Source organism: Oncorhynchus mykiss, chromosome 6 (genome assembly GCF_013265735.2).
Source record: "Oncorhynchus mykiss isolate Arlee chromosome 6, USDA_OmykA_1.1, whole genome shotgun sequence".
Classification (NCBI taxonomy): domain Eukaryota; kingdom Metazoa; phylum Chordata; class Actinopteri; order Salmoniformes; family Salmonidae; genus Oncorhynchus; species Oncorhynchus mykiss.
In genome coordinates this window covers 37,696,315-37,721,159 of record NC_048570.1, presented here as the reverse complement: position 1 = coordinate 37,721,159, position 24,845 = coordinate 37,696,315, and the positions used below count along the sequence as shown (strand labels likewise).

The 24,845-nt window shown below is 43.9% G+C and overlaps 1 protein-coding gene across 1 annotated transcript in view; it reads left to right on the top strand.

The window, feature by feature from the left end:
* The window catches only part of zmat4a (zinc finger, matrin-type 4a), a 149,456-nt gene that overhangs the window by 57,091 nt on the left and 67,520 nt on the right, over positions 1–24,845 (top strand). The window contains exon 3 of the mRNA XM_021606382.2: positions 4,169–4,258. Within this exon, the coding sequence (XP_021462057.2) occupies positions 4,169–4,258 (90 nt within the window). The remainder of the gene's footprint in view (positions 1–4,168; positions 4,259–24,845) is intronic.

Sequence of the window (24,845 nt, the reverse complement as noted above, 5' to 3'; positions counted from 1 at the left end):
ACTACTAGTGGTGTAGTAGTATATACTGTCTACTAGTGGTGCACTAATAGCGGTGCACTAAATAGTAAGTAGGGTACCATTTGGGATACAAACATAATAAACCAACTGACACACTGAGGTCTTTCAGGTTCCCTAGGGGTGTTGGTTTTTTTCAGTGCCTTTAGGTCCTCTCTTGCCATTGGGTTGGTTGTATGTAGGCTGTGTTCCAATGCTGTAGTTAGTAGACGTTCACATTGCCAGCAGCACAGTGTGTGTATTGCCTCAGAGCAGAGAAACTCAGATTGATTCAGATAGGTGCCACTCTCCTATGTTGCATCCATCTGTGCCATTAATGGTGGGCTTCTGGAGCTGCAGCCCTGAATTTTTTTGTTCCAGCCCCGAACCTTTTGATTCTCGAAGAATTGTGAAATTATAGGCTGTAAAAACATGGCTCTGGTGTGCTTTAGGACCTTGTGGACACCTCGGAATGGGCGGGCAGGCTGTTTTTTTTTTAACCAGGGAAAAACACATTGAGACCAAGGTCTCATTTGCAAATGTGCCCTGGGAACAATACAGAATATAAAATTATACACAATTTAAAACAAAAAAATGTAATAAATAGCAAATATTATATACACCATAAATAATCAAACAATACAAACTTGTTTATCAATATAAAAATCCCTAGCCTTTCTCCTAAAGCTGGTTGAGAGAATGCCAAGAGTGTCATCAAGGTAAAGGGTGGCTACTTTGAAGAATCTCAAATATAAAATGTATTTTCATTTGTATGACACTTTTTTGGTTACTATATGCATGATTCCATATGTGTTATTTCATAGTTTGATGTCTTCATAATTATTCTACAATGTAGGACATATTAAAAATAAGGAAAAACCCTTGACTGAGTAGTTTTGTCCAAACTTTTGACTGGTACTGAAGATCGCCCCCTTTTCTCCGCCTGTTACATCTAAAAATGTTGTAATTAGCAATGTCAATGTCGAATCAATCGAATAATTTAATCAAGTCTCTGATAAAACAAAAATGTCTGTGTTTGTGTCATACATCCACATATCGATAAAGTCCATCTTTGACGTCAATACTTCGCACATTTAAATGTAACAAACCCAGCCCTTTTAAAACAGCACTTTAAAACAGCAGGGGTGTCCATATTTACCCTAACCAGGTCATTATAAACTTGATCATTTAAGTAAGTCAGGAGATTTCATAGGAATATAAATTAAGTTATCAAAGCTTGCCCTGGTGGGCCTGCGGCTGCATCTACTCTGTGGCTGTTTAAATACTATTGAAATTAAGACGGGGGTAATGCAGATTTCCTTGACTTGACTAGAGTATTTAACATCAGAAACAGTTTGATGTGTGATGGTGGTTGGGATAACCTGGGTAGAATGCAGGTTCTATACCAGTCAGTCTCTCAGAGCAGCCTTAAAATGGCCTTGCAATGGATAAGCCCCAAGATAGTTTGGGTGAATTCCATCTCCTTTGTAGAATATTTTTTCTTTCCAAAAAGTGTCAAAGTTATCAATAAAGACAACATTGACCGTTTGTTTTCGTCCTTTTGAATTTGTCTCTTGGGTGTGGACGGTTTAGGCTATTAGCTATTATGACCCCACAAATGAAAGCTAAGTCTCCCAGGAACATATCTGGGACTTCTGCATAGAATGACTGGGGAAAATAATTGAGCTTCTCAATTTAAATCAAATCAAATTGTATTTGTCACATGATTCGAAAAACAACGAGTGTAGACTAGACTTATCCCAAGCTTAGCTAAGACTTTCAGGAACATGTATTCTGTTCTAAGAAAGATGAAAAACAAAATGATTGCCTGATGATTTTCTTTCTGCTTTCCTGAATTTTCCAATGCCTGCATGATGCATTTCAATCACTTGAAAGCAGACTTACATTTGGCATTACCTGATTTTACATATATTTATGTTATTTCTAAGGCCAGATTCAAAAGCTTCATCATATCATTTTTACAGATTTCTTTCAGATCTGCCCATGGCCCTAAGATATCAAATTCAATAGTGTGATGGTCCATGTTATCATTTTTTAAAAATGTGCTATGAGATTGACAATAATTGTAAGCATGATATTTTATTTTACTGAAATGTATGTATGTATGTATGTGTGTGTGTGTGTGTGTGCGTGTGTGTGTGTGTGTGCGTGTGTGTGTGTGTGTGTGTGTGTGTGTGTGTGTGTGCGCGCAAGTTTTAATTTTCGTCAAAAACAAGTGTCTTTTGTTTTGATGGCCTACATATGTGCAGTTCGCGCGACGCGGCCATTAGACCTGATGCCGTGTTCCTCCACATGAGCTTAGCTAGCTAACGTCGCAATGACATCGCCTACGAGCGTGATCAGGGATTTCTATTGAAGAAGCAGTTTCTACCTATCTTAATACTCAACCATCTTTGGTAACATTGTGAGGGTGCTTTGGTAACTGTGGAATTCTTTAAGACGTCTGGCTCATTGGACAGGTCAGTCTATGTTTGAAGTTGTTGAGTATTATGGGGTTTCCTGGCAATACACTATAGATGTACACTCTGTGTTCCAGAGTAGAGAGACCCACAGTAGCTGCTGTAATTGAAAAACGGGCAGTGTTTGCTGTGGCAGGTGGGACGGTGCAAGTTACCTGAATGTTCTATTTATATTCGATTGGCTTATAAAATTGACACGAGTGGATTATTTGTAACATTCTTAATGTGCACCTGATGCATTTAGCTGTTGAATGTATTTTTTTATTTAACTAGGCAAGTCAGTTAAGAACAAATGCTTATTTACAATTACGGGCTCCCGGGGAACAGTTGGTTAACTGCCTTGTTCAGGTGCAGAACGACTGATTTTTTTCCTCGTCAGCTCAGGGATTCAATCCAGCAGCCTTTCGGTTACTGGCCCAGCGCTCTAACCACTAGGCTACCTGCTGCCCCTCTGTAGCAATTCCCCTGGTGTCACCCTCATAATATAAATAAAAAGACTATCAAAGGAATGCTTTGAGAGCACACTTACTGAGAGATTGGATGAGTGAGAGCTCCTGCATGATTGTTTCATTCCCTTATTGTTGTCTGTTTTAGCCGCAATAAACTTCCCCCTGCCACTAATATAATAGTAGTTAGTTTCTTTCTCAGCTAGAGCCCTTTTCACAGTGCAATATGCTCATGGTGCCACAGCCCAGGCAGAAATAAGAAAGGCAGAAAAGACAAATAGATTTCTTGGGATCAATCTCCCCCATCTGAGCTGACAATATGGGTCTGTGACTCAGTCCCGAATGGCACCCTAATCCCTATATTGCACAACTGTGGACTTGGGCCTTGGGCCCTGGTCGAAAGTATTGCACTACAATGGGAATAGGATGCAATTTGGGATGTTGCCTGTGTCTCTGTGAGGACAACCTGGGAGCCGTCTGTCTGTCTGTCTGTCTGTCTGTCTGTCTGTCTGTCTGTCTGTCTGTCTGTCTGTCTGTCTGTCGCACTGCATGAGTGCTCATCCATTGGCACCACGCCTCGTCAGAGAAGAATGGTAAATCTATTCCTCTCTTTTCGAGATGAAATGAATGGTTTTGAACACTTCACTGGTGCTCCTCACCCCCATCTTTGACCCCTTCTTTAATTTGTAAGAGCTGGCAGCTCCCTCTTGTCCTAACTCTCTTTTGTCCTTCTTCTATCCCTCCATCCCTACCCCAGCCCAAAAGCAGCTCTGTCTGTCTGTCTGCTTTCCAAGCCGAGGGATAGATGAGTTAGTGATGTGATGAGGGCCTCTTGCACCTTTAATGGAAGCTGAAGTAATTATTAATTGGATCTAGTGTTTGAAAGGGGCTGCGTCCCAAATGGCACCATTTTCTTTTACCAGTCTCGTCAAAATTAGTACACTATATGCCCTTTGGGACGCAGCCCCAGTGTCAGACAAGAAGCAGCCGTCTGCAGTATAATTTTTTTCATAATACGATCTCACCATTCACTTCCCACATGCCCAATATGGCACTCTGGGAGACGTTCAATGGCATAACAATGATAAGAAAATGTATCAGAATGTACATGTGCAATTCATTCCACAATTTAAACCTTTGGGGGGGGGGGGGGGGGGGGGGGAGAAGAAAATAAAATATTAAATATTGGTATTTTCATGCTGTTTCTAATATTAGTCTTTTCTCCCCCCCCCCTTTTTTTCCTTCTAGAGTCGGAAACATGCCAATAAAGTGCGGCTGTATTACATGCTACATCCCGTGGATGGAGGCTGCCCAGCAAAGAAACTCAGAACAGACAATGTGAGTACAGCAGCCACCACTACTGTAAATGATACATCTCACTGTATGTGTTCACACTTCGACAATGGTACCGTAAGATTTTTTTTGTGTGCAACGTTTTTGCATATGGCATGGCCCTATAGATATAAACTCATCTTGTCTCATCTCTGGCTGCACTCACTCACAGTCACAGGAGTCGTCAACTTTTGCTCTTAATGGACCCTCCTGTTATTGATTCCTACCACTATGTCTTGACCCTCTTGCCTCCTGTCAGAATAGTGAATATATAAGTAGCAACACATGTCTGGTTGGCTGAACTGAACCAACGTGGTGGAAGTGAAAAATGAACTGAAAGCCGCAGGTCCAGGATGCCAGAGGAAGCAGAGTAGCTTTCCGTCAAGTGAAAAGCGCACATTGAGAGAAAGGGAGGTACATCACCTCTCCCATGTAAATCAGAGTACATGCCATTTTTGACAGTTGCAATTATGTTCTGCTGTCAGCCCCCGGTCAATACGTGTTTGACGAGCTCTTCCTTCTTGCCTGAGAGAAAGTACAGGGGAAATGGGTGGTGGTTGTGTGGGTTTGTGCTAGCTAGCATCTATGCTTCTATCTATGCTGAATCACTGAGCAAAGAAGAAGAGACCGAGACAAACAGTTGTTAAGCTATTTGCAGGTGGGCATTCTGTTTTGCATTAGGATAAAAACCTGCAGCATCCGTGTTTTATCAGCGTTCTGCACATTCACAGTTACATCCTTCTTTTGTGAGAAAAGGGTTTATATAATATTATCAAATCAATGTGTGTATGCTTGGCTTTTGGAGTTGAGATTCATTGGTGTTGTGGGGAGACAGTGGCAGTGAAAGTAGAACCGTCGCCGTAGTGTCAGATTGGGATTGTGTAGATCAGTGAGGAACAGAGCCATATTGCGTGTCTCAGTTAGAGTGAGTAGATCAGTCACGAGAGTAGCCTCAGACTCAGGTCTCAGCTGTGATTAGTCCCAGCTATCAGTAAAGAAGATCTCCTCCTCTGGATCTGATAAGGACTTGTCTGGGGAGAGAGCTCTATCCCTCCTCTCTCGACATTTGTGTCATTTAGCAGATACTCTTATCCACAGCAATTTACAGCAATGAGTGCATACATTCCCCCTTGGCAATTGAACCCACAACCCTGCCGTTGCATGTGCCATGCTTTACCAAGTGAGCCACACGGGACCCTCTCTCACCCCTTCTCTCCCTCCGTCGCTCTGCCTGTCTCACCACCTCCTCTCTCTTGCTCCCTCTTTCTCTCTCCCTGTCCCCCCCCCCTCTTTCTATCCTCCTCCTCTAACTCTGCCTGCCCTGCTCCTCTCTTATCCCCCTCTTACCTCAGAGCTGTTGATTAGTCCTCATCACATGAAGACACTGTACAGAAGCCAGCCTGCAAACCTGGGTTTAGAGGCTAAATTAGAAACCGCTAGGGGGATTGTTTGATCTGGACATTGTGTTGTTGGTTTTATGTGTTTTCCATGTTCACAGAGAGTGATCACTGCCACTCCTTACCGATGCTTTTTGAAACCATTTATAATTGTATGTCACCGATCCCTCCGAAACTGTCATTACACACACCTGGTCCCTATTCCCATTCATTAGTAATTGTATAAGTGTGCCCTTTGTTCACCATTGTCCTGTCGATTATTGTTCCAATGTCCGTTGGCCGTTGGCCGTGTGAGTACCTGTGCTGTGTTGTTTTGGCTTTCGTGCCACGTGTATTGTGCAGATGATTACGGGTCTCATCCCGTGTGATAATCATTGTGCGATTGTGTATTTATTTGAGGTACTCCTCGCTCTTTTTTGGGGTCTCAACCCTGTGTTTTGTATACGTGTTTGTTTGGTCTTCGTCCCCGTGCCTGTACACGGCACGCTGTAATTTGGGTAAAGAAATGTGAAAACCTATTACGCATTCCTGCGTCTGTCTCCCGACCCTTTATACCAATGCCAACGTGGCATTGTAACTTGATGGCAGACGTTCTATTAGTTATCCCACTTTGACTTTTTTGTCCTATATAGCTACGATACTATACTTTACGATACAATAACTTTATTGACCATTTACATGGAAATTCAACTGGTTGAGATGCCTTCCTTGATGGTCCAGCTCCAATGCTCAAGGTAAAAACATGTCCTATATTCTGTGAAAAATAGCAATAACGTTGCCCTTGGATTTCTCACATGGCCAGCTCTCATTGATGACTACGCGTTCACATAAATATCATAACACCCGAGTTATATTTGAAAATATAACTGCCAGACCAGTAAAATGTATTACTGTATTACCCACTGCAGCGTGCATGCAGTCCTCGATAGGGGGATTAGTATTTATTCATTTCCCTACATGAACAGACTGCAAAAAATAAACAGCTTCCAAAAAATGGCAACTAGGGAATAGGCTGCTGGAGGTAGCTGAGGCAATTATTTATTTTCTCTAAGGCCCTATTTTACCTTTTCATCTGCTTTTAAGATCAAAGCTCCAATACTGTTGTCTATTATGGGTCGTCGTCCTCTAGAGTAAGTGTATTCTCTGTACTCTCTGTGTTAGCAGGGAAAGCTATATCATTGGTCACTTCCCAACAGCGGTTGTTTTCTGTTGTGTTCTCATGCTCAGTGTCCATTGTACTGGATACAGTAGTGTCACTGAGCAACACACCAGACCTGAAAAACTGCACTGATCCACCGATTATAGCTAATTTCATGGGAAGAGAGGTTGCTGGTCTGTGTCATCCAGTTTAGTTCAAGCTGGGCTTTGGGCTGGGTTTGTAATGTATTGTCTGAAATGTATAATAGATGGTTAATCGTATAATCACTTGAACGAAATCAGATCCATGAGGGAGAGATGTGTTTACGTCGATGGGAAGTGCTTTATCAGTGAGTAATGTATTGGGCGGTGTCCCAAATGGATGGCACACTATTCCCTATTTAGTGCACTACTTTTCACCATAGTCCTATGGGCCCTGGTCAAAAGAAGGGCACCTTGTTGGAAAGAGTAGGTGGGGTGAACGGACCACAGTGGCAACATGCCCTTCTAGTCTCCTCCCCAAACCTACTAATGCCATTCACATTTTTTAGGCTTTCCATCATCTTCAACCTCGGCTAAATGAGCGGTTTAATAAAATCCATTATCTATGCACTCCCTGAACCAATAAGTGAGCATGACTGCTCACACACCGCATCCTTTCTGAGAAAGTAAATGACAACAATGAAGAACTCTTTTCCAAAAACAATCTTAGCATTCCTTAATTCACTCTCTTCGTGTTTCAATTGCAAAGCAACTGCTCACACCTTTTCCCCCAGGTAGTAGCATACTGTATGAAATGTGCATGTATTCCCGTCTCATTTGCTGTCAAAGCTCCTTTGCTTTTCACCCAAATGATCTCTTCTCCACGAAATGAAAGAGCATTCAATTATTTGTCTCATCTGTTTTTGACAGGATTATGATGATATCAGTAGGCTGTGGCGTTATCAGACATTACAAAACTCGCTCTGTCGTGGGATGTTCAAGGCTGAGAAACTGATTGAAGCTCCATCTCCGAGACTCATTATCTGTAGTTTGAGTCACAAGCCAATGCCACTCCATATCTGGTTGCTTAGTGACAATGATATAGTGATTGTAAATACTCAGGCTGGGTTCCAAATGGCAACCTATTTCCAATTAGTCAGCGTCATTAGTCTGTTAGTTTGCATTGTCTCCTAAGCAGCGATCCCTTTCACTCAACCTCAACTGGAGTCCTGTCCACAGACACTATGGATAGATCCCGAATGGCACCATATTCCCTAGTGCACTACTTTTTGACAAGACCCCCATGGGCCTGAATAGGGTGCCAATTGGGATGCAAGCCCATAACAGCCAGTTTACTACACTGCTCTAACAAGCTGACATGCTCAGTCTGCAGCCAATCCAGTCACAGACAATAAACGGCAGCAAATCACAAGAGAGAAAAAGAAGACTGCCATGGCCATATCCATCTGTTTTGTACTGGATCAGCCTAGCGGCATTGGTTACTAATAGATACATGGCCCCCGAAGGACAGTTAAAATCTCCTCCTTAACTCCTGGTCCTGTAACTCAATGCAGAAGCCATTAAAGAGCATGCAATTAGAGACAGGGGAAGACTTTTGGGCTGATTGAATATCTCCTCAGAGCCTCACTCCTATTTAATTAGTGGTGTTTAAATCAACCCTTCATGGGCCGTAGCAGGATATAGTTCCAGGGGAGGAGAGGAGAGGGATCCGGTTTCAGCGGTGGGAGATTGAAGTATCCCAGAGAGCGAGAGAACCCAAAAATAAACTGTGTACAGTAGTATCTCTCTCTCTCTCCAGTGCATCTGCTCAGTAACTCTCTGTGGTATTACAGTTTTCAGTCTTCAGCTCCTCTACTACTCCACACAGAACCCATCCCAGGGGCTGATCTCATTATAAGTTGGCAGAAAAGTTCTCCCATTCTGTGCATTTTATCACCTTGCCTAAGGCTATGGTTACCATAATGTTATCCCTCGATGCTCATCATATGCACTCACACTATCCACTGTCATTCTCTATTGACTGTAACAGCAGGTGTGAGTTGTGATGTTTTCAGTATTTTTTGCAACAAAAAAATTGTGTTTAATATTGTTGGTAGCCTGACCTTTCCAGTACTTTCCAAAAGTACACGTTTCCTTGATTGGGGAAAGTATAGTATCTGAAACACAGATTGGATGTGACTGGGCCGTGGCTGTTGCATGGCTTCAAGGTGGCGACATCTAAAAATACACAGGAGAGAGAGAGAGGGACAGAGGGACAGAGAGCCCCTGAAGGGTTGGCAGAAAGCGAGGGAGGTAGAGAGAGAGAGAGAGAGAGAGAGAGAGAGAGAGCGAGAGAGAGCTCCTGGGGGTTGGCAGAGAGGCTGCGTGGTGGTGGTGTCTGGCCAGTCAGTGCGGCCTGTGTCTAGACCTGGCTGAGCTGATCGCAGCTGACAACTGTGGCTGGCTAATCTGACCACACACCGTGGTAACCTGCTCTCGCTGAGGTGGAACAGACAACAGAGTGTCTGCATGTTTTTGTTTTTTCCTTTCAGTTAAGACCTAGACAACCAGGTTAGGGGAGTTCTTTGATGAATTAAGGTCGCTAATTAATGATCAAGTACAAGGGAGGAGAGAACCCGCAGACACTCGGCTCTCCCTGGAATGAGTTTGACGTGATCTACGGTGTAGTTGTGCCTATATATGCAGTTTTGCGACATTACATTTCAATATTTTGCATGCTGGAGTTATTGTTATTGATATTGGTTTTGTATGTGAGAAAAGAACGCTACTTAATCTTAAGGATCGGACCCTTTTTTTAAATTTCCGCCTAAAATGTAATTCCCAAATCTGCCTGTAGCTGAGGATGTGAAGCAAGGATATGCATATTCTTGATACCATTTGAAAAGAAACACTTTGAAGTTTGTGGAAATGTGAAATTAATGTAGGAGATTATAACACATTAGATCTGGTAAAAGATAATACAAACAAAAAAATATATTTTTCATCTTTGAAATGCAAGAGAAAGGTCCTACATTAATATAGGAGCCGAGGTGTAATTTTGATTTTGTCCACAAGATGGCAGCAGTGTGTGTGAAGTTTCAGAATTACCTCACTCCACAACATTTTGCATCAAGTCTGCCAGGAGTTTGCCCGAATGTGTCGAATTGGTCAATTTTCAAGTACGTAATTGTAAAGAACATACAAAAATGCTATGGTAAAAAAATAAATGTTTACACACTCCCAGGAATGTCATACATGATGGATCATTAGCTTCCCTACAGAAAAGACACATCTAGATGGCCGGGCCATTTGTCCATTAAAATAACATCAAATTGATCCGAAGTACAGTCTAGACATTGTTAATGTTGTAAATGACTATTGTAGCTGGAAATGGCTGATTTTTAATGGAATATCTACATAGGCGTACAGAGGCCCATTATCAGCAACCATCACTCCTGTGTTCCAATGGCCTGTTGTGTCAGCTAATCCAAGTTGTTCATTTTTAAAGGCTAATTGATCATTAGAAAACTATTTTGCAATTATGTTAGCATAGCTGAAAACTGTTGTTCTGATTAAAGAATCAATAAAACTGGCCTTCTTTAGACTAGTTGAGTATCTGGACATCAGCATTTTGGGGGTTTGATTACAGGCTCAAAATGGCCAGAAACAAAGGACTTTCTTCTGAAACTCGTCAGTCTATTCTTGTTCTGAGAAATTAAGGCTATTCAATGCAAGAAATTGCCAAGAAACTGAAGATCTCGCACAACGCTGTGTACTACTCCCTTCACTGAACAGCGCAAACTGTCTCTAACCAGAATAGAAAGAGGAGTGGGTGGCCCCGGTGCACAACTGAGCAAGAGGGCAAGTATATTAGAGTGTCTAGTTTGAGAAACAGATGCCTCACAAGTCCTCAACTGCAGCTTCATTAAGTAGTACCCGCAAAACACCAGTCTCAACGTCAACAGGTGACTCCGGGATGCTGGTCTGCTAGGCAGAGTTCCTCTGTCCAGTGTCTGTGTTCTTTTGCCCATCTTAATCTTTTTCTTTTATTGGCCAGCCTGAGATATGGCTTTTCTTTGCAACTCTCTTTTTTATTGAAAATGTATATAACTAGTAAAGAACAAATTCTTATTTACAATGGCGGCCTACACTGGCCAATCACGGACGACGCTAGGCCAATTGTGCGCCACCCTATGGGACTCCCAATCACAGCTGGTTGTGATACAGCCTGGATTTGAACCAGAGCCTTTAGTGATGCCTCTAGCACTGATGCAGTGCCTTAGACCGCTGCCCCATTCAGGAGCCCCAACAGTATATCAAGCCAGTTGCCGTGATAAAAGTGTTTTGTTGTTGTGCACTATCCTCAAACAATAGCATGGTATTTTTACTGTAATAGCTACTGTAGATTGGATACTGCAGTTAGATTAACAAGCATTTAAGCTTTCTGCCCATATAAGACATGTCTATGTCCCAGGAAAGTTGGCTGTTGTATACAGCGTTTTCTAGTCACATTATAGCATATTGAGCAACAACCATCCCGGTTTAGGGACACCGATCTAAATCGGTAGTTGCTCAGTATTAGTTTAATTGGATCATAGCACCATGTTGTTTGTGGACCCCCATTGAGACAACAGTCATTCTGATTTCATGTTGCATTATTACTTTGTACTCCCGCTGCTTGTTCCTGTGTGAAGCTCCCAGTTCGGAGACAGGAGTCATCCTACTACAAACAGATAGGAGGAGACACAGGTTCCACAGGTGTCTGGGGCTCCTCTGCCTGCTGAGAATCCTTGTTGAGGACGCCCAGTAGCAGTCAGCAAGAGAGAGATGGAGAAAGCGACAGAGAGAGAGAGGCAGAGAGAGAGACTGAGACAGAGACGGGGAGAGAGAAAGATGGAGACAGGTACAGAGAGAGACAGGGACAGAGACCGAGAGAGAGAGAGACAGAAAGAAAGAGAGCGAGATGGAGCAAGGAGACAGGGGAGCGGGAAAATGCCTAGGGCTGACGTCTACACAGGTTGGCTTCTGCTGGTCTGTACAGAGGTTGGCATCTCCAGGGACACCTCTTCATGTTTACTCAAGACAAATCTCCGACTACTTTGCTTCTCATAAACAAACTTTATTGCAATTCATAAATATATTAGCTACATGTATTCAAAGGATGAGGAAGGAAAGTTGTATTATATAATTTTGGTCTCCCTGTTTGTAAAATATTAAGCTTAGATTTATTACCATCAAGTCAACAAATGCTTTATTTAAATGCTTTTTTAAGCACCTCTGTGAGCATCTGCCTGTTTTTCATGAACTTGAATAAGTTCTTATGTCCTATTTGTACTTAATTATCTCTAGGGGCTAGCTGTTAAAGGTGCAATATGCAAAAATCGTTCCTCCATTTCCTGGTTGCTAAAATTAGAACAGTTCGCCTAATTTCAGTTTATGTAACAAAACATGCAATTTATAGTGTAGAGAATATTTGTACCATCTAAACTGTTGTATTTTCAGCTATTTGAAACTTAAGAATGGGAACCATAGAAACAGAGCACATCCTAGACTTGCTTTCAATGAGAATGACAGATCTAAAACTCACATTTCTATGTGAATTTGATCTGTTTGCCCAAAAAGTTACATATTGCAGCTTTAAGAGAAGAAATACGGACAGACATTGCTTTCATGTTTAGTTGTACCTGGTTTTTGCCACAATTAATGACTTGTTTTGGCAAAAAATACTTTAGTTTGATGTGTAGGTCTCCAAAATAATGCTTAACGCCAATGCAATGCCAGTGGCTAGCTATGGGTGTCGTGTGTCAGTTGATGACTGTCTATTTCCATGTGATTGGGCCTGTGAGTTCTTCCTTCCTTATATGGGAGTGCGGGCAGGGGAGGAGCAGAGCGGAGAACCACCAAACACAGGCTGCTGATTGGAGATGGCATAGGTGTACTATAGTGAACTGCCTTGACTTGAACAAGAAGTGACTGCAGTCTTATGCTTGGTTGCCTTGACTTCTTCTTCAGCAATATCCAACAGATTGCACATCTCTTAATCTGTGGTTTGGCTTGGCTTCAGGAGACAGGGTGGGATGGAGATGCTATATAGAGAGGCTATAAAGGTCCCTCCGCTCTACAAGAGAGGGATAGTAATCACAAAGAGCCCATAACACCATCTCCAATATCCTTAGATGCTTTCTCTAAACAAATCTTAACTGTCATGACAGAGAGGAAACATGGTTGAAATACAAATGACTGAGTGAGTGACACAGATACAAATTAGAGGTCGGCCGATTAATCGGAATGGCCGATTAATTAGGGCCGATTTCAAGTTTTCATAACAATCGGAAATCTGTATTTTTGGACACCAATTTGGCCGATTTAAAAAATATATATATTTATTTTTTTACACCTTTATTTAATCTTTATTTAACTAGGCAAGTCAGTTAAGAACACATTCTTATTTTCAATGACGGCCTAGGAACGGTGGGTTAATTGCCTCGTTAGGGGCAGAACGACAGATTTTTACCTTGCCAGCTCGGGGGATTCAATCTTGCAACCTTACAGCTAACTAGTCCAACGCTCTAACCACCTGATTACATTGCACTCCACGAGGAGCCTGCCTGTTACGCGAATGCAGTCGAAGCCAAGGTAAGTTGCTAGCTAGCATTAAACTTATCTTATAAAAACAATCAATCACAATCACTAGTTAACTACACATGGTTGATGATATTACTAGTTTATCTAGTGTGTCCTGCGTTGCATAAAATCGATGTGGTGTGTATCGTTGCTCCAATGTGTACCTAACCATAAACATCAATGCCTTTCTTAAAATCAATACACAGAAGTACATATTTTTAAACCTGCATATTTAGCTAAAAGAATTCCAGGTTAGCAGGCAATATTAACCAGGAGAAATTGTGTCACTTCTCTTGCGTTCATTGCACGCAGAGTCAGTGTTTATGCAACAGTTTGGGCCGCCTAATTTGCCAGAATTGTACGTAATTATGACATAACATTGAAGGCTGTGCAATGTAACAGGAATATTTAGACTTATGGATGCCACCCGTTAGATGAAACACGGAACGGTTCCGTATTTCACTGAAAGAATAAACGTCTTGTTTTCGAGATGATAGTTTCCTGATTCGACCATATTAATGACCTAAGGCTCGTATTTCTGTGTGTTATTATGTTATAACTAAGTCTATGATTGGATAGAGCAGTCTGACTGAGCGGTGGTAGGCAGCAGCAGGCTCGTAAGCATTCATTCAAACAGCACTTTTGTGCGTTTTTCCAGCAGCTCTTTGCAAGCACAGCGCTGTTTATGACTTCAAGCCTATCAACTCCAGAGATTAGGCTGGTGTAACCGATGTGAAATGGCTAGCTAGTTAGCGGGGTGCGCGTTAATAGCGTTTCAAACGTCACTCCCTCTGAGACTTGGAGTAGTTATTCCCCTTGCTCTGCATGGGTAACGCTGCTTTGAGGGTGGCTGTTGTCGTTGTGTCCCTGGTTTGAGCCCAGGTAGGAGCGAGGAGAGGGACGGAAGCTATACTGTTACACTGGCAATACTAAAGTGCCTATAAGAACATCCAATAGTCAAAGGTTAATAAAATACAAATGGTATAGAGAGAAATAGTCCTATAATTCTTATAATAACTACAACCTAAAACTTCTTACCTGGGAATATTGATGACTCATGTTAAAAGGAACCCTCCTGTTAAAAGGAGCTTTCATATGTTCTCATGTTCTGAGCAAGGAACTTAAACGTTAGCTTTCTTACATGGCACATATTGCACTTTTACTTTCTTTTCCAACACCAAATTGAACGTTTCATTATTTATTTGAGGCTAAATTGATTTTATTGATGTATTATATTAAGTTAAAATAAGTGTTCATTCAGTATTGTTGTAATTGTCATTATTACAAATAAATAAAAATAATCGTCCGATTAATCGGTATCAGCTTTTTTTGGGCCTCCAATGATCGGTATCAGCGTTGAAAAATCATAATTGGTCGACCTCTAATACAAATGACTGAATGTCACTCACTGAGTGAGTGACATTCAAAGTGTCTTTGCTTAGTGCTCTTGCCTATGCTGTCTTCATGTCACCCTTAGATGTCCCAGTTTCCTACAGCCGGGCTGTTTTGAGGTGAAACTGCATAGTTTTCTTATAGGTGGGCTAGAAGTCAACAGAACCTCATGTACGAATGGTTATCTCTTAGTGGTTGTGTCAAACGTCATGTGCCGCATTAGCCTGGTGGTCCAGTTTGTTTGTGCTTTAGCCAACTTCTCGCTGTGTTCATTCATGTTGCTGCCAAACATGTATGGAGACAACGATAGGAAGAGCTGGCTAAAGGGTAGTCTACATGACGGGACCAGGCTGGCTAAGGACAGAGAGAGAGAGCTGGAGACGGACTTCTCCAGAAGGCTGTTGATACTGACTTCTGAGATCTGTAACCCAGTGAGAGTTGGATGTGATATCTGTAGCTGGATGTTGGCCGGGTTTGCTTTCACTCCTCACGCACGAGTGGTCATGGAACACTGTGAGCGCCGTGGAAATGGCTGGCTGGGGTGTCAGCGCTGAGACTGACCACAGTTAGAATTATACATGAGAACAGAGATAACACTAGGTGAAGTGTGTTGAAGCTGTGGATGGATGGATGATACCCCTGAAGGTTTGTTAGAAAGGAAAGTTGAGCAAATGAGAACATGCACAGATCCGATCAAATACAATGACTTTTGGGTCATATTTCTCCAGGTTTCTCAATTTTAGATGAAACGAGAAGGTAATGATTTCAAATGTTTTTTTTGTGAAAGAGAAATTAAAATTGAAAGGAAAATGTTGCGCTTCTCCTTGGCCTTGCAGACATCAGCTTATAGTAATCCCCTTTACAAGGTGAAACAACAAGAAACTCATTGTTTCATTCTTCTTTTCTGAAGTGCTTCCAGCTTTCCTCTTCTGAATGTGTATTGAGCTGCTGCTTGGGGAGTGTTGAATTTCAATGGCTGGGCCATGATGGTGTGGCAGCAGCCAATACTGACAGGTTGTGATTCACAAATACCCCGCCTCACAGTACCAATGGAGTCGGAAAGAATAATAGGTGCTACCCCAGAGGTACATCTTAGGATAATGAACCATTTCAAACATACTGCCAGAGCTAAGGAAGCCTGAAAATGGCTGCACGGCTCAATTTCACAGCATGCCAATGTGTGTGAGAGAGAGAATATGGTGCCGTGTGTTCTCTCCTCACCTATTATGAGGCTGAAACAAATACTGCATAAGGCTGCTTTCTCCTATCTTCACAGCGAAACAGCATTTCCCATTTCTGTTCCATGGCAATTTGAATAATCAATTTGATATTGTTCATGCTGTTTGGGTCACTTTTTACATCCATTTGGAGAACAGAAATATGAGAATATGACAAAAGGCTCAAGTGTACTGTTTGAGTAAAACACACAATTCCATTTAGTGCAGCCCTACTATTTGGTGTGCTCTTTATGGAGATACTACAACGATTATAATGGGTCCTTGATCCATCAGTATGATCCATTTGTGTTTTTCTCAGTACACTGTTAACCTCTCTGCGCACAGAACCCGTTAGCGGGATGAAATTCGACAACATACAGTGATCGCTACATAAATAGTCATATTAAACATTCATGAAAGTACAAGTGTCTCACATGTTTCGAAAGTGTAGAATCTTGCTAATCCAACTGCATTGTCAGATTTAAAAATGATTTACTGCGAAAGAATATGATGCGATTATCTGAGGATAGAGCCCCATAAAAAACAACTATTTCAATCAGCACAGACGTAACAAAATCACAAACTGCAATAAAATAAATAGTTTACCTTTGACGATCTTCCTCTGTTTGCAATCCCAATGCTCATTGTTACACAATGGATGGTCTTTTGTTTGATAAAATCAATTTTTATAGCCCGAAACACAAAACATTTTGTGAATCGCTTGTGTCGTGAATTCCGTCTCATTCCATTTTCACTTACTGTAATTTAATTACAGTATCAGAGCAGGTACTTTCACAGTAGTTAACTGTTGATAACAATAAGTTACTGTATAAACAACAGTAATCCGTTACAGTGAATATTTTCACTCAGCTCAAGAATTCTCAATTAAATATTCAAACACCCAAGCACTATAGTAATAATCACCAGCCAAGGCTTTCTCAGTATAATACAGTTTTATGATGATGAGAGGTGATGTGTGTTTATTTGTGAGGGCTAATCTCATTCCCACATTATTTATAAATTGTCCATTTGGGTACTATTGCTACTGAAATACTGTCATCGTTACCGATGAAAGTGTTATTGTGAGGGGCTGAGGTTGAACCCAGGTGCAGAGAATGGACCAGACGAGGAATCAATGATTTGGGATTAACGTGAATACTTTACTTGAAAACGAGAATATAATGATAACAGTGATACTGGAAAAAACAACAATTACTAGGACTGGAAAACTCACTCTGGGGACGAACACAGGGAACTAAAATCATGCTACTGCAAAGGGAAACAGAAAACACACCTCTCTCAAAGGGACACACCTGAGTGTCATTAATGTTTCTGGCGCTCTCTGCCGCCCTCTGTTGACAGGTGGAACCATGACAGTACCCCCCCTTTTAGGAGCGGCTCCAGCCGCAGAGCCAGAGCGACCACAGTTGGTTGAAGTTCCGAGTAAGTCCCGGATCCAGGATGTCCCTGCAGGCACCCACGCCCGCTCCTCGGGACCGTAGCCCTCCCAGTCCACCAGGCACTGCAGGGTGCCTTGGACCCGACAAGCCTCCAACGGACGCTGGACAGTGTAGTGTAGGCCGGGCAGCCATCCACAAGTCAAGAGGGTGGAGGGGCAGGTGTGGGCGGGGAGAAGGGACTGGTCGTTACCAGCTTGAGACGGGAGACATGGAAGGATGGACAGACCCTCATAGACCTGGAAAGCTGGAGACGATAGGTAATGGGGTTGATGCTCCTCAGGATCTTTAATGGTCCTATGTAGTGAGGAGCGAGCTTCCGCGAGTCCACCTTTAAGGGAAGATCATTGGTGGACAGCCATACCCATTGACGCGGTCGGAGGAGCCAAAGAGGTCTTTGTGACGGTTTACCTGGTGTTGGTGTCGGGCAGAGGAGCAGAGCAAAGAGGATCACGTGCGTGTGATTCATGTGAGGCGACATCGTCGAATGAACGCCTCGGCTGATGGTACCCCCACTTTGGCCTCTTGTTCAGGAAGCATACCGGAACTGACGCTCGAACGGCTACAGTCCAGTGGACAAGTTTGGCAGTGTGTTATGAGCATATTCCACCCAGACGAGGAACTTGCTCCATCCTTCCAATACCGTGAGATGAACTGGGGCCCATGATCTGAGACAATGTCCTGAGGAAGTCCGTGATCATGAGATCAGCTGTCTCCTTCGCTGAGGGCAACTTGGGTAAGGTGATGAAATGGGCTGCGTTGGAGAACTGATCGACGACCATCAAGATAGTGGTAAGCCCATGGATGGAGGTAACCCTGTGATAAAGTCTACAGACAGGTGGGACCAGGGCCGGCTGGGGATGGGCGGAGGTTGGAGCAACCCAGCCAGTCTCTGTCGTAATGACTTGCTTTGGATCTCACATCCAAGACTTGCTTTGGATCTCACATGTTGGTGGCCCAACATCCTCAATCATGTTGGCGCACCAGAATTTCCCCCTCGGGAACTCCAGTGTCCGATTAACCCCTGGATGCCCAATTCATTTAGACGAGTCTCCCCATTGTAGTACTCGGGAACGGGCTGATCGCAGAACGTAAAGTCTGTTAGTGGGTCTCCCGCTGGTCTCCCGCTAACGTTTAAGTTCCTTGCTTAGAACATGAGAACATATGAAAGCTGGTGGTTCCTTTTAATAACATGAGTCTTCAATATTCCCAGGTAAGAAGTTTTAGGTTGTAGTTATTATTGGAATTATAGGACTATTCTCCTCTATACCATTTGATTTTATTAACCTTTGACTATTGGATGTTCTTATAGGCACTTTAGTATTGCCAGTGTAACAGTATAGCTTCCGTCCCTCTCCTCGCTCTTCCCTGGGCTCGAACGAGTAACACAACGACAATTAGCACGTGCTAACTAGCTAGCCATTTCACTTCGGTTACACGAGCCTCATCTCGGGAGTTGATAGGCTTGAAGTCATAAACAGCGCAGTGCTTGACGCACAACGAAGAGCTGCTGGCAAAACGCACAAAAGTGCTGTTTGAATGAATGTTTACGCGCCTGCTTCTGCCTACCACCGCTCAGTCAGATACTTAGATACTTGTATGCTTGTATGCTCAGTCAGATTATATGCAACGCAGGACACGCTAGATAATATCTAGTAATATCATCAACCATGTGTAGTTAACTAGTTATTATGATTGATTGTTTTTTATAAGATAAGTTTAATGCTAGCTAGCAACTTACCTTGGCTTACTGCATTCGCGTAACAGGCAGTCTCCTTGTGGAGTGCAACGAGAGAGAGGCAGGTCGTTATTGCATTGGACTAGTTAACTGTAAGGTTGCAAGATTGGATCACCCGAACTGACAAGGTGAAAATCTGTCGTTCTGCCCCTGAACAAGGCAGTTAACCCACGTTCCTAGGCCGTCATTGGAAATAAGAATGTGTTCTTAACTGACTTGTCTAGTTAAATAAATAAATAAATAACATAATTAAAAAAATTTTAAAAATCTGCAAATCGGCGCCCATAAATACCGATTTCCGATTGTTATGAAAACTTGAAATCGGTCCTAATTAATTGGCCATTCCGAATAATCGGTCGACCTCTAGTCTGGGCTTGTTGAACCGTGGTCTCAATACTCCATATCACAGGGGCCACAATGCGTGAGCTGGGGGTGATGGGCTCGGGGTCCCTCTTTTCGTTAGAGACATCGTGTTGGCGGGACAGGGTGTCTGCTTTCTGATTCTTGGATCCCGGGCGATTAGCTAGTGTGAAATAGAACCTGCTAAAAAAACAGAGCCCACCTAGCTTGGCAACCGTTCAACCTCTTGGCTTCTTGAATGGAGACCAAGTCCGAAATCTTTGGAGGGAGCTGAAAGTCCGTATTGCCCAGCGATAGCCCCGAAACCTGAAGGATCTGGAGAAGGTCTGTATGGAGGAGTGGGCCAAAATCCCTGCTGCAGTGTGTGCAAACCTGGTCAAGAACTACAGGAAACGTATAATCTCTGTAATTGCAAACAAAGGTTTCTGTACCAAATATTAAGTTCTGCTTTTCTGATGTATTAAATACTTATGTCATGCAATATAATGCAAATTAATTACTTACAAATCATTCAGTGTGATTTTCTGGATTTTTGTTTTAGATTCCGTCTCTCACAGTTGAAGTGTACCTACGATAAAAATTACAGACCTCTACATGCTTTGTAAGTAGGAAAACCTGCAAAATCGGCAGTGTATCAAATACATGTTCTCCCCACTGTATGTAGCACTAGCCAGGGGTACCCTAGGATAAGGGGTTCTCGGGAACAGAAATCAACAGAAAATGAAAAGTCTCTGAGTGGTTCACCCCAACCTGCAGTAGAATGGGCTTCGTCTGATATTCCACCTCGCCAGAACCAATGTGCCGTCCATTAAGGGCTCGAGTCTGCAGCGGGATGGGACAATTCATGCAAGGGATTTGTAATTCTTTGGCGACGTCTTGATCAATGAAATGATCCGCTGCCCCAGAGTCCAAGAATACTTGAATCTGGTGCTGACGGTTGTCCGAGTGGAGGGTTGCAGATAGTGACAGACAGTGACTGGGTAGCTGGGGTGAATCTGCACAGCTCGTCAGGGTCTCCCCTTGTCCTGGTGAGCCCTGGCGGTTCCCGTCAGCTCTAGGCATGCAGCACAGAGATGACTAAGACCTCCGCAGTGAAGGTAACAGCCTTTGCACATGCGCCTGTCACGTTCCTGTGGGCTCAGACGTGTGCATCCCAACTGCAAGGGCTCCTCCATGCTGAGCGCCGTGGGCTTGGGGTGCTCAGGAAACCGGGATGCTGGAGTGGTGTCAAAGACCACTATCTCACCCATACTCAAATCAAATCAAATCAAATCAAATGTTATTTGTCACATACACATGGTTAGCAGATGTTAGTGCGAGTGTAGCGAAATGCTTGTGCTTCTAGTTCCGACAATGCAGTAATAACAAGTAATCTAACTAACAATTCCAAAACTACTGTCTTAGGTATGTAAGGGGATAAAGAATATGTACATAAGGATATATGAATGAGTGATGGTACAGAGCAGCATAGGCAAGATACAGTAGATGGTATCGAGTACAGTATGTACAAATGAGATGAGTATGTAAACAAAGTGGCATAGTATAGTATAAAGTGGCTAGTGATACATGTATTACATAAGGATACCGTCGATGATATAGAGTACAGTATATACGTATGCATATGAGATGAATAATGTAGGGTAAGTAACATTTATTTAAGGTAGCATTGTTTAAAGTGGCTAGTGATATATTTACGTCATTTCCCATCAATTCCCATTATTAAAGTGGCTGGAGTTGAGTCAGTGTCAGTGTGTTGGCAGCAGCCACTCAGTGTTAGTGGTGGCTGTTTTACAGTCTGATGGCCTTGAGATAGAAGCTGTTTTTCAGTCTCTCGGTCCCAGCTTTGATGCACCTGTACTGACCTCGCCTTCTGGATGATAGCGGGGTGAACAGGCAGTGGCTCGGGTGGTTGATGTCCTTGATGATCTTTATGGCCTTCCTGTGACATCGGGTGGTGTAGGTGTCCTGGAGGGCAGGTAGTTTGCCCCCGGTGATGCGTTGTGCAGACCTCACTACCCTCTGGAGAGCCTTGCGGTTGAGGGCGGTGCAGTTGCCATACCAGGCGGTGATACAGCCCGCCAGGATGCTCTCGATTGTGCATCTGTAGAAGTTTGTGAGTGCTTTTGGTGACAAGCCGAATTTCTTCAGCCTCCTGAGGTTGAAGAGGCGCTGCTGCGCCTTCTTCACGATGCTGTCTGTGTGAGTGGACCAATTCAGTTTGTCTGTGATGTGTATGCCGAGGAACTTAAAACTTGCTACCCTCTCCACTACTGTTCCATCGATGTGGATAGGGGGGTGTTCCCTCTGCTGTTTCCTGAAGTCCACAATCATCTCCTTAGTTTTGTTGACGTTGAGTGTGAGGTTATTTTCCTGACACCACACTCCGAGGGCCCTCACCTCCTCCCTGTAGGCCGTCTCATCGTTGTTGGTAATCAAGCCTACCACTGTTGTGTCGTCCGCAAACTTGATGATTGAGTTGGAGGCGTGCGTGGCCACGCAGTCGTGGGTGAACAGGGAGTACAGGAGAGGGCTCAGAACGCACCCTTGTGGGGCCCCAGTGTTGAGGATCAGCGGGGAGGAGATGTTGTTGCCTACGCTCACCACCTGGGGGCGGCCCGTCAGGAAGTCCAGTACCCAGTTGCACAGGGCGCGGTCGAGACCCAGGGTCTCGAGCTTGATGACGAGCTTGGAGGGTACTATGGTGTTGAATGCCGAGCTGTAGTCGATGAACAGCATTCTCACATAGGTATTCCTCTTGTCCAGATGGGTTAGGGCAGTGTGCAGTGTGGTTGAGATTGCATCGTCTGTGGACCTATTTGGGCAGTAAGCAAATTGGAGTGGGTCTAGGGTGTCAGGTAGGGTGGAGGTGATATGGTCCTTGACTAGTCTCTCAAAGCACTTCATGATGACGGATGTGAGTGCTACGGGGCGGTAGTCGTTTAGCTCAGTTACCTTAGCTTTCTTGGGAACAGGAACAATGGTGGCCCTCTTGAAGCATGTGGGAACAGCAGACTGGTATAGGGATTGATTGAATATGTCCGTAAACACACCGGCCAGCTGGTCTGCGCATGCTCTGAGGGCGCGGCTGGGGATGCCGTCTGGGCCTGCAGCCTTGCGAGGGTTACCACGTTTAAATGTCTTACTCACCTCGGCTGCAGTGAAGGAGAGACCGCATGTTTTCGTTGCAGGCCGTGTCAGTGGCACTGTATTGTCCTCAAAGCGGGCAAAAAAGTTATTTAGTCTGCCTGGGAGCAAGACATCCTGGTCCGTGACTGGGCTGGATTTCTTCCTGTAGTCCGTGATTGACTGTAGACCCTGCCACATGCCTCTTGTGTCTGGGCCGTTGAATTGAGATTCTACTTTGTCTCTGTACTGGCGCTTAGCTTGTTTGATAGCCTTGCGGAGGGAATAGCTGCACTGTTTGTATTCGGTCATGTTACCAGACACCTTGCCCTGATTAAAAGCAGTGGTTCGCGCTTTCAGTTTCACACGAATGCTGCCATCAATCCACGGTTTCTGGTTAGGGAATGTTTTAATCGTTGCTATGGGAACGACATCTTCAACGCAAGTTCTAATGAACTCGCACACCGAATCAGCGTATTTGTCAATGTTGTTATCTGACGCAATACGAAACATCTCCCAGTCCACGTGATGGAAGCAGTCTTGGAGTGTGGAGTCAGCTTGGTCGGACCAGCGTTGGACAGACCTCAGCGTGGGAGCCTCTTGTTTTAGTTTCTGTCTGTAGGCAGGGATCAACAAAATGGAGTCGTGGTCAGCTTTTCCGAAAGGGGGGCGGGGCAGGGCCTTATATGCGTCGCGGAAGTTAGAGTAACAATGATCCAAGGTCTTTCCTCCCCTGGTTGCGCAATCGATATGCTGATAAAATTTGGGGAGTCTTGTTTTCAGATTAGCCTTGTTAAAATCCCCAGCTACAATGAATGCAGCCTCCGGATAAATTGTTTCCAGTTTGCAGAGAGTTAAATAAAGTTCGTTCAGAGCCATCGATGTGTCTGCTTGGGGGGGGATATATACGGCTGTGATTATAATCGAAGAGAATTCTCTTGGTAGATAATGTGGTCTACATTTGATTGTGAGGAATTCTAAATCAGGTGAACAGAAGGATTTGAGTTCCTGTATGTTTCTTTCATCACACCATGTCACGTTGGCCATGAGGCATACGCCCCCGCCCCTCTTCTTCCCAGAAAGATGTTTGTTTCTGTCAGCGCGATGTGTGGAGAAACCCGTTGGCTGCACCGCTTCGGATAGCGTCTCTCCAGTGAGCCATGTTTCAGTGAAGCAAAGGACGTTACAGTCTCTGATGTCCCTCTGGAATGCTACCCTTGCTCGGATTTCATCAACCTTGTTGTCAAGAGACTGGACATTGGCAAGAAGAATGCTAGGGAGTGGTGCGCGCTGTGCCCGTCTCCGGAGTCTGACCAGAAGACCGCCTCGTTTCCCTCTCTTTCGGAGTCGTTTTTTTGGGTCGCTGCATAGGATCCACTCCGTTGTCCTGTTTGTAAGGCAGAACACAGGATCCGCGTCGCGAAAAACATATTCTTGGTCGTACTGATGGTGAGTTGATGCTGATCTTATATTCAGTAGTTCTTTTCGACTGTATGTAATGAAACCTAAGATGACCTGGGGTACTAATGTAAGAAATAACACGTAAAAAAACAAAAAACTGCATAGTTTCCTAGGAACGCGAAGCGAGGCGGCCATCTCTGTCGGCGCCGGAAGTTAGTTACTCAGATGCGGTTGTCAAACCTGATTGCCAGCGTTATTAGGGACTGGTGGCTGCTGTTCCCACACAGCCGTTGCCCATGCCAGGGCCCTGCCCGAGAGCAGAGAGATGATGTTGGCGATCATGGCCCGGTCGGTGTGGAACGAGGAGGACTGTAACTCGAACACCAGAGAGCACTGAGTGAGGAAACTCTTGCATCCACCTGGGTGGTCGTCATTCCGTTCGGGGGCTGGGATCTTGGGTTCCCGGTGCAGGGGCCCCGGATGAACTACGACGATGCCTGTAGCAATAGGCGATGAAACTGGTGCATTGGCTCCTCCTCGGTTGGGAGTGTGCTGTGGTTGGAGGGAATCAGAAACAGAAAACACCTCTCTTAAAGGGAAATCATAATTAGTAATAGGACACACCTGAGTGTCATTAATGTCTCTAGGACGGTCTCTGTCATCCCCTGGGGACGGGTGGAACCATGACAGTTATGATTTATGCTTCCCAAATGGCTCCTTATTCCCAATTTAGTGCACTACTTTTGGTCTGGGCCTATAGGGCTC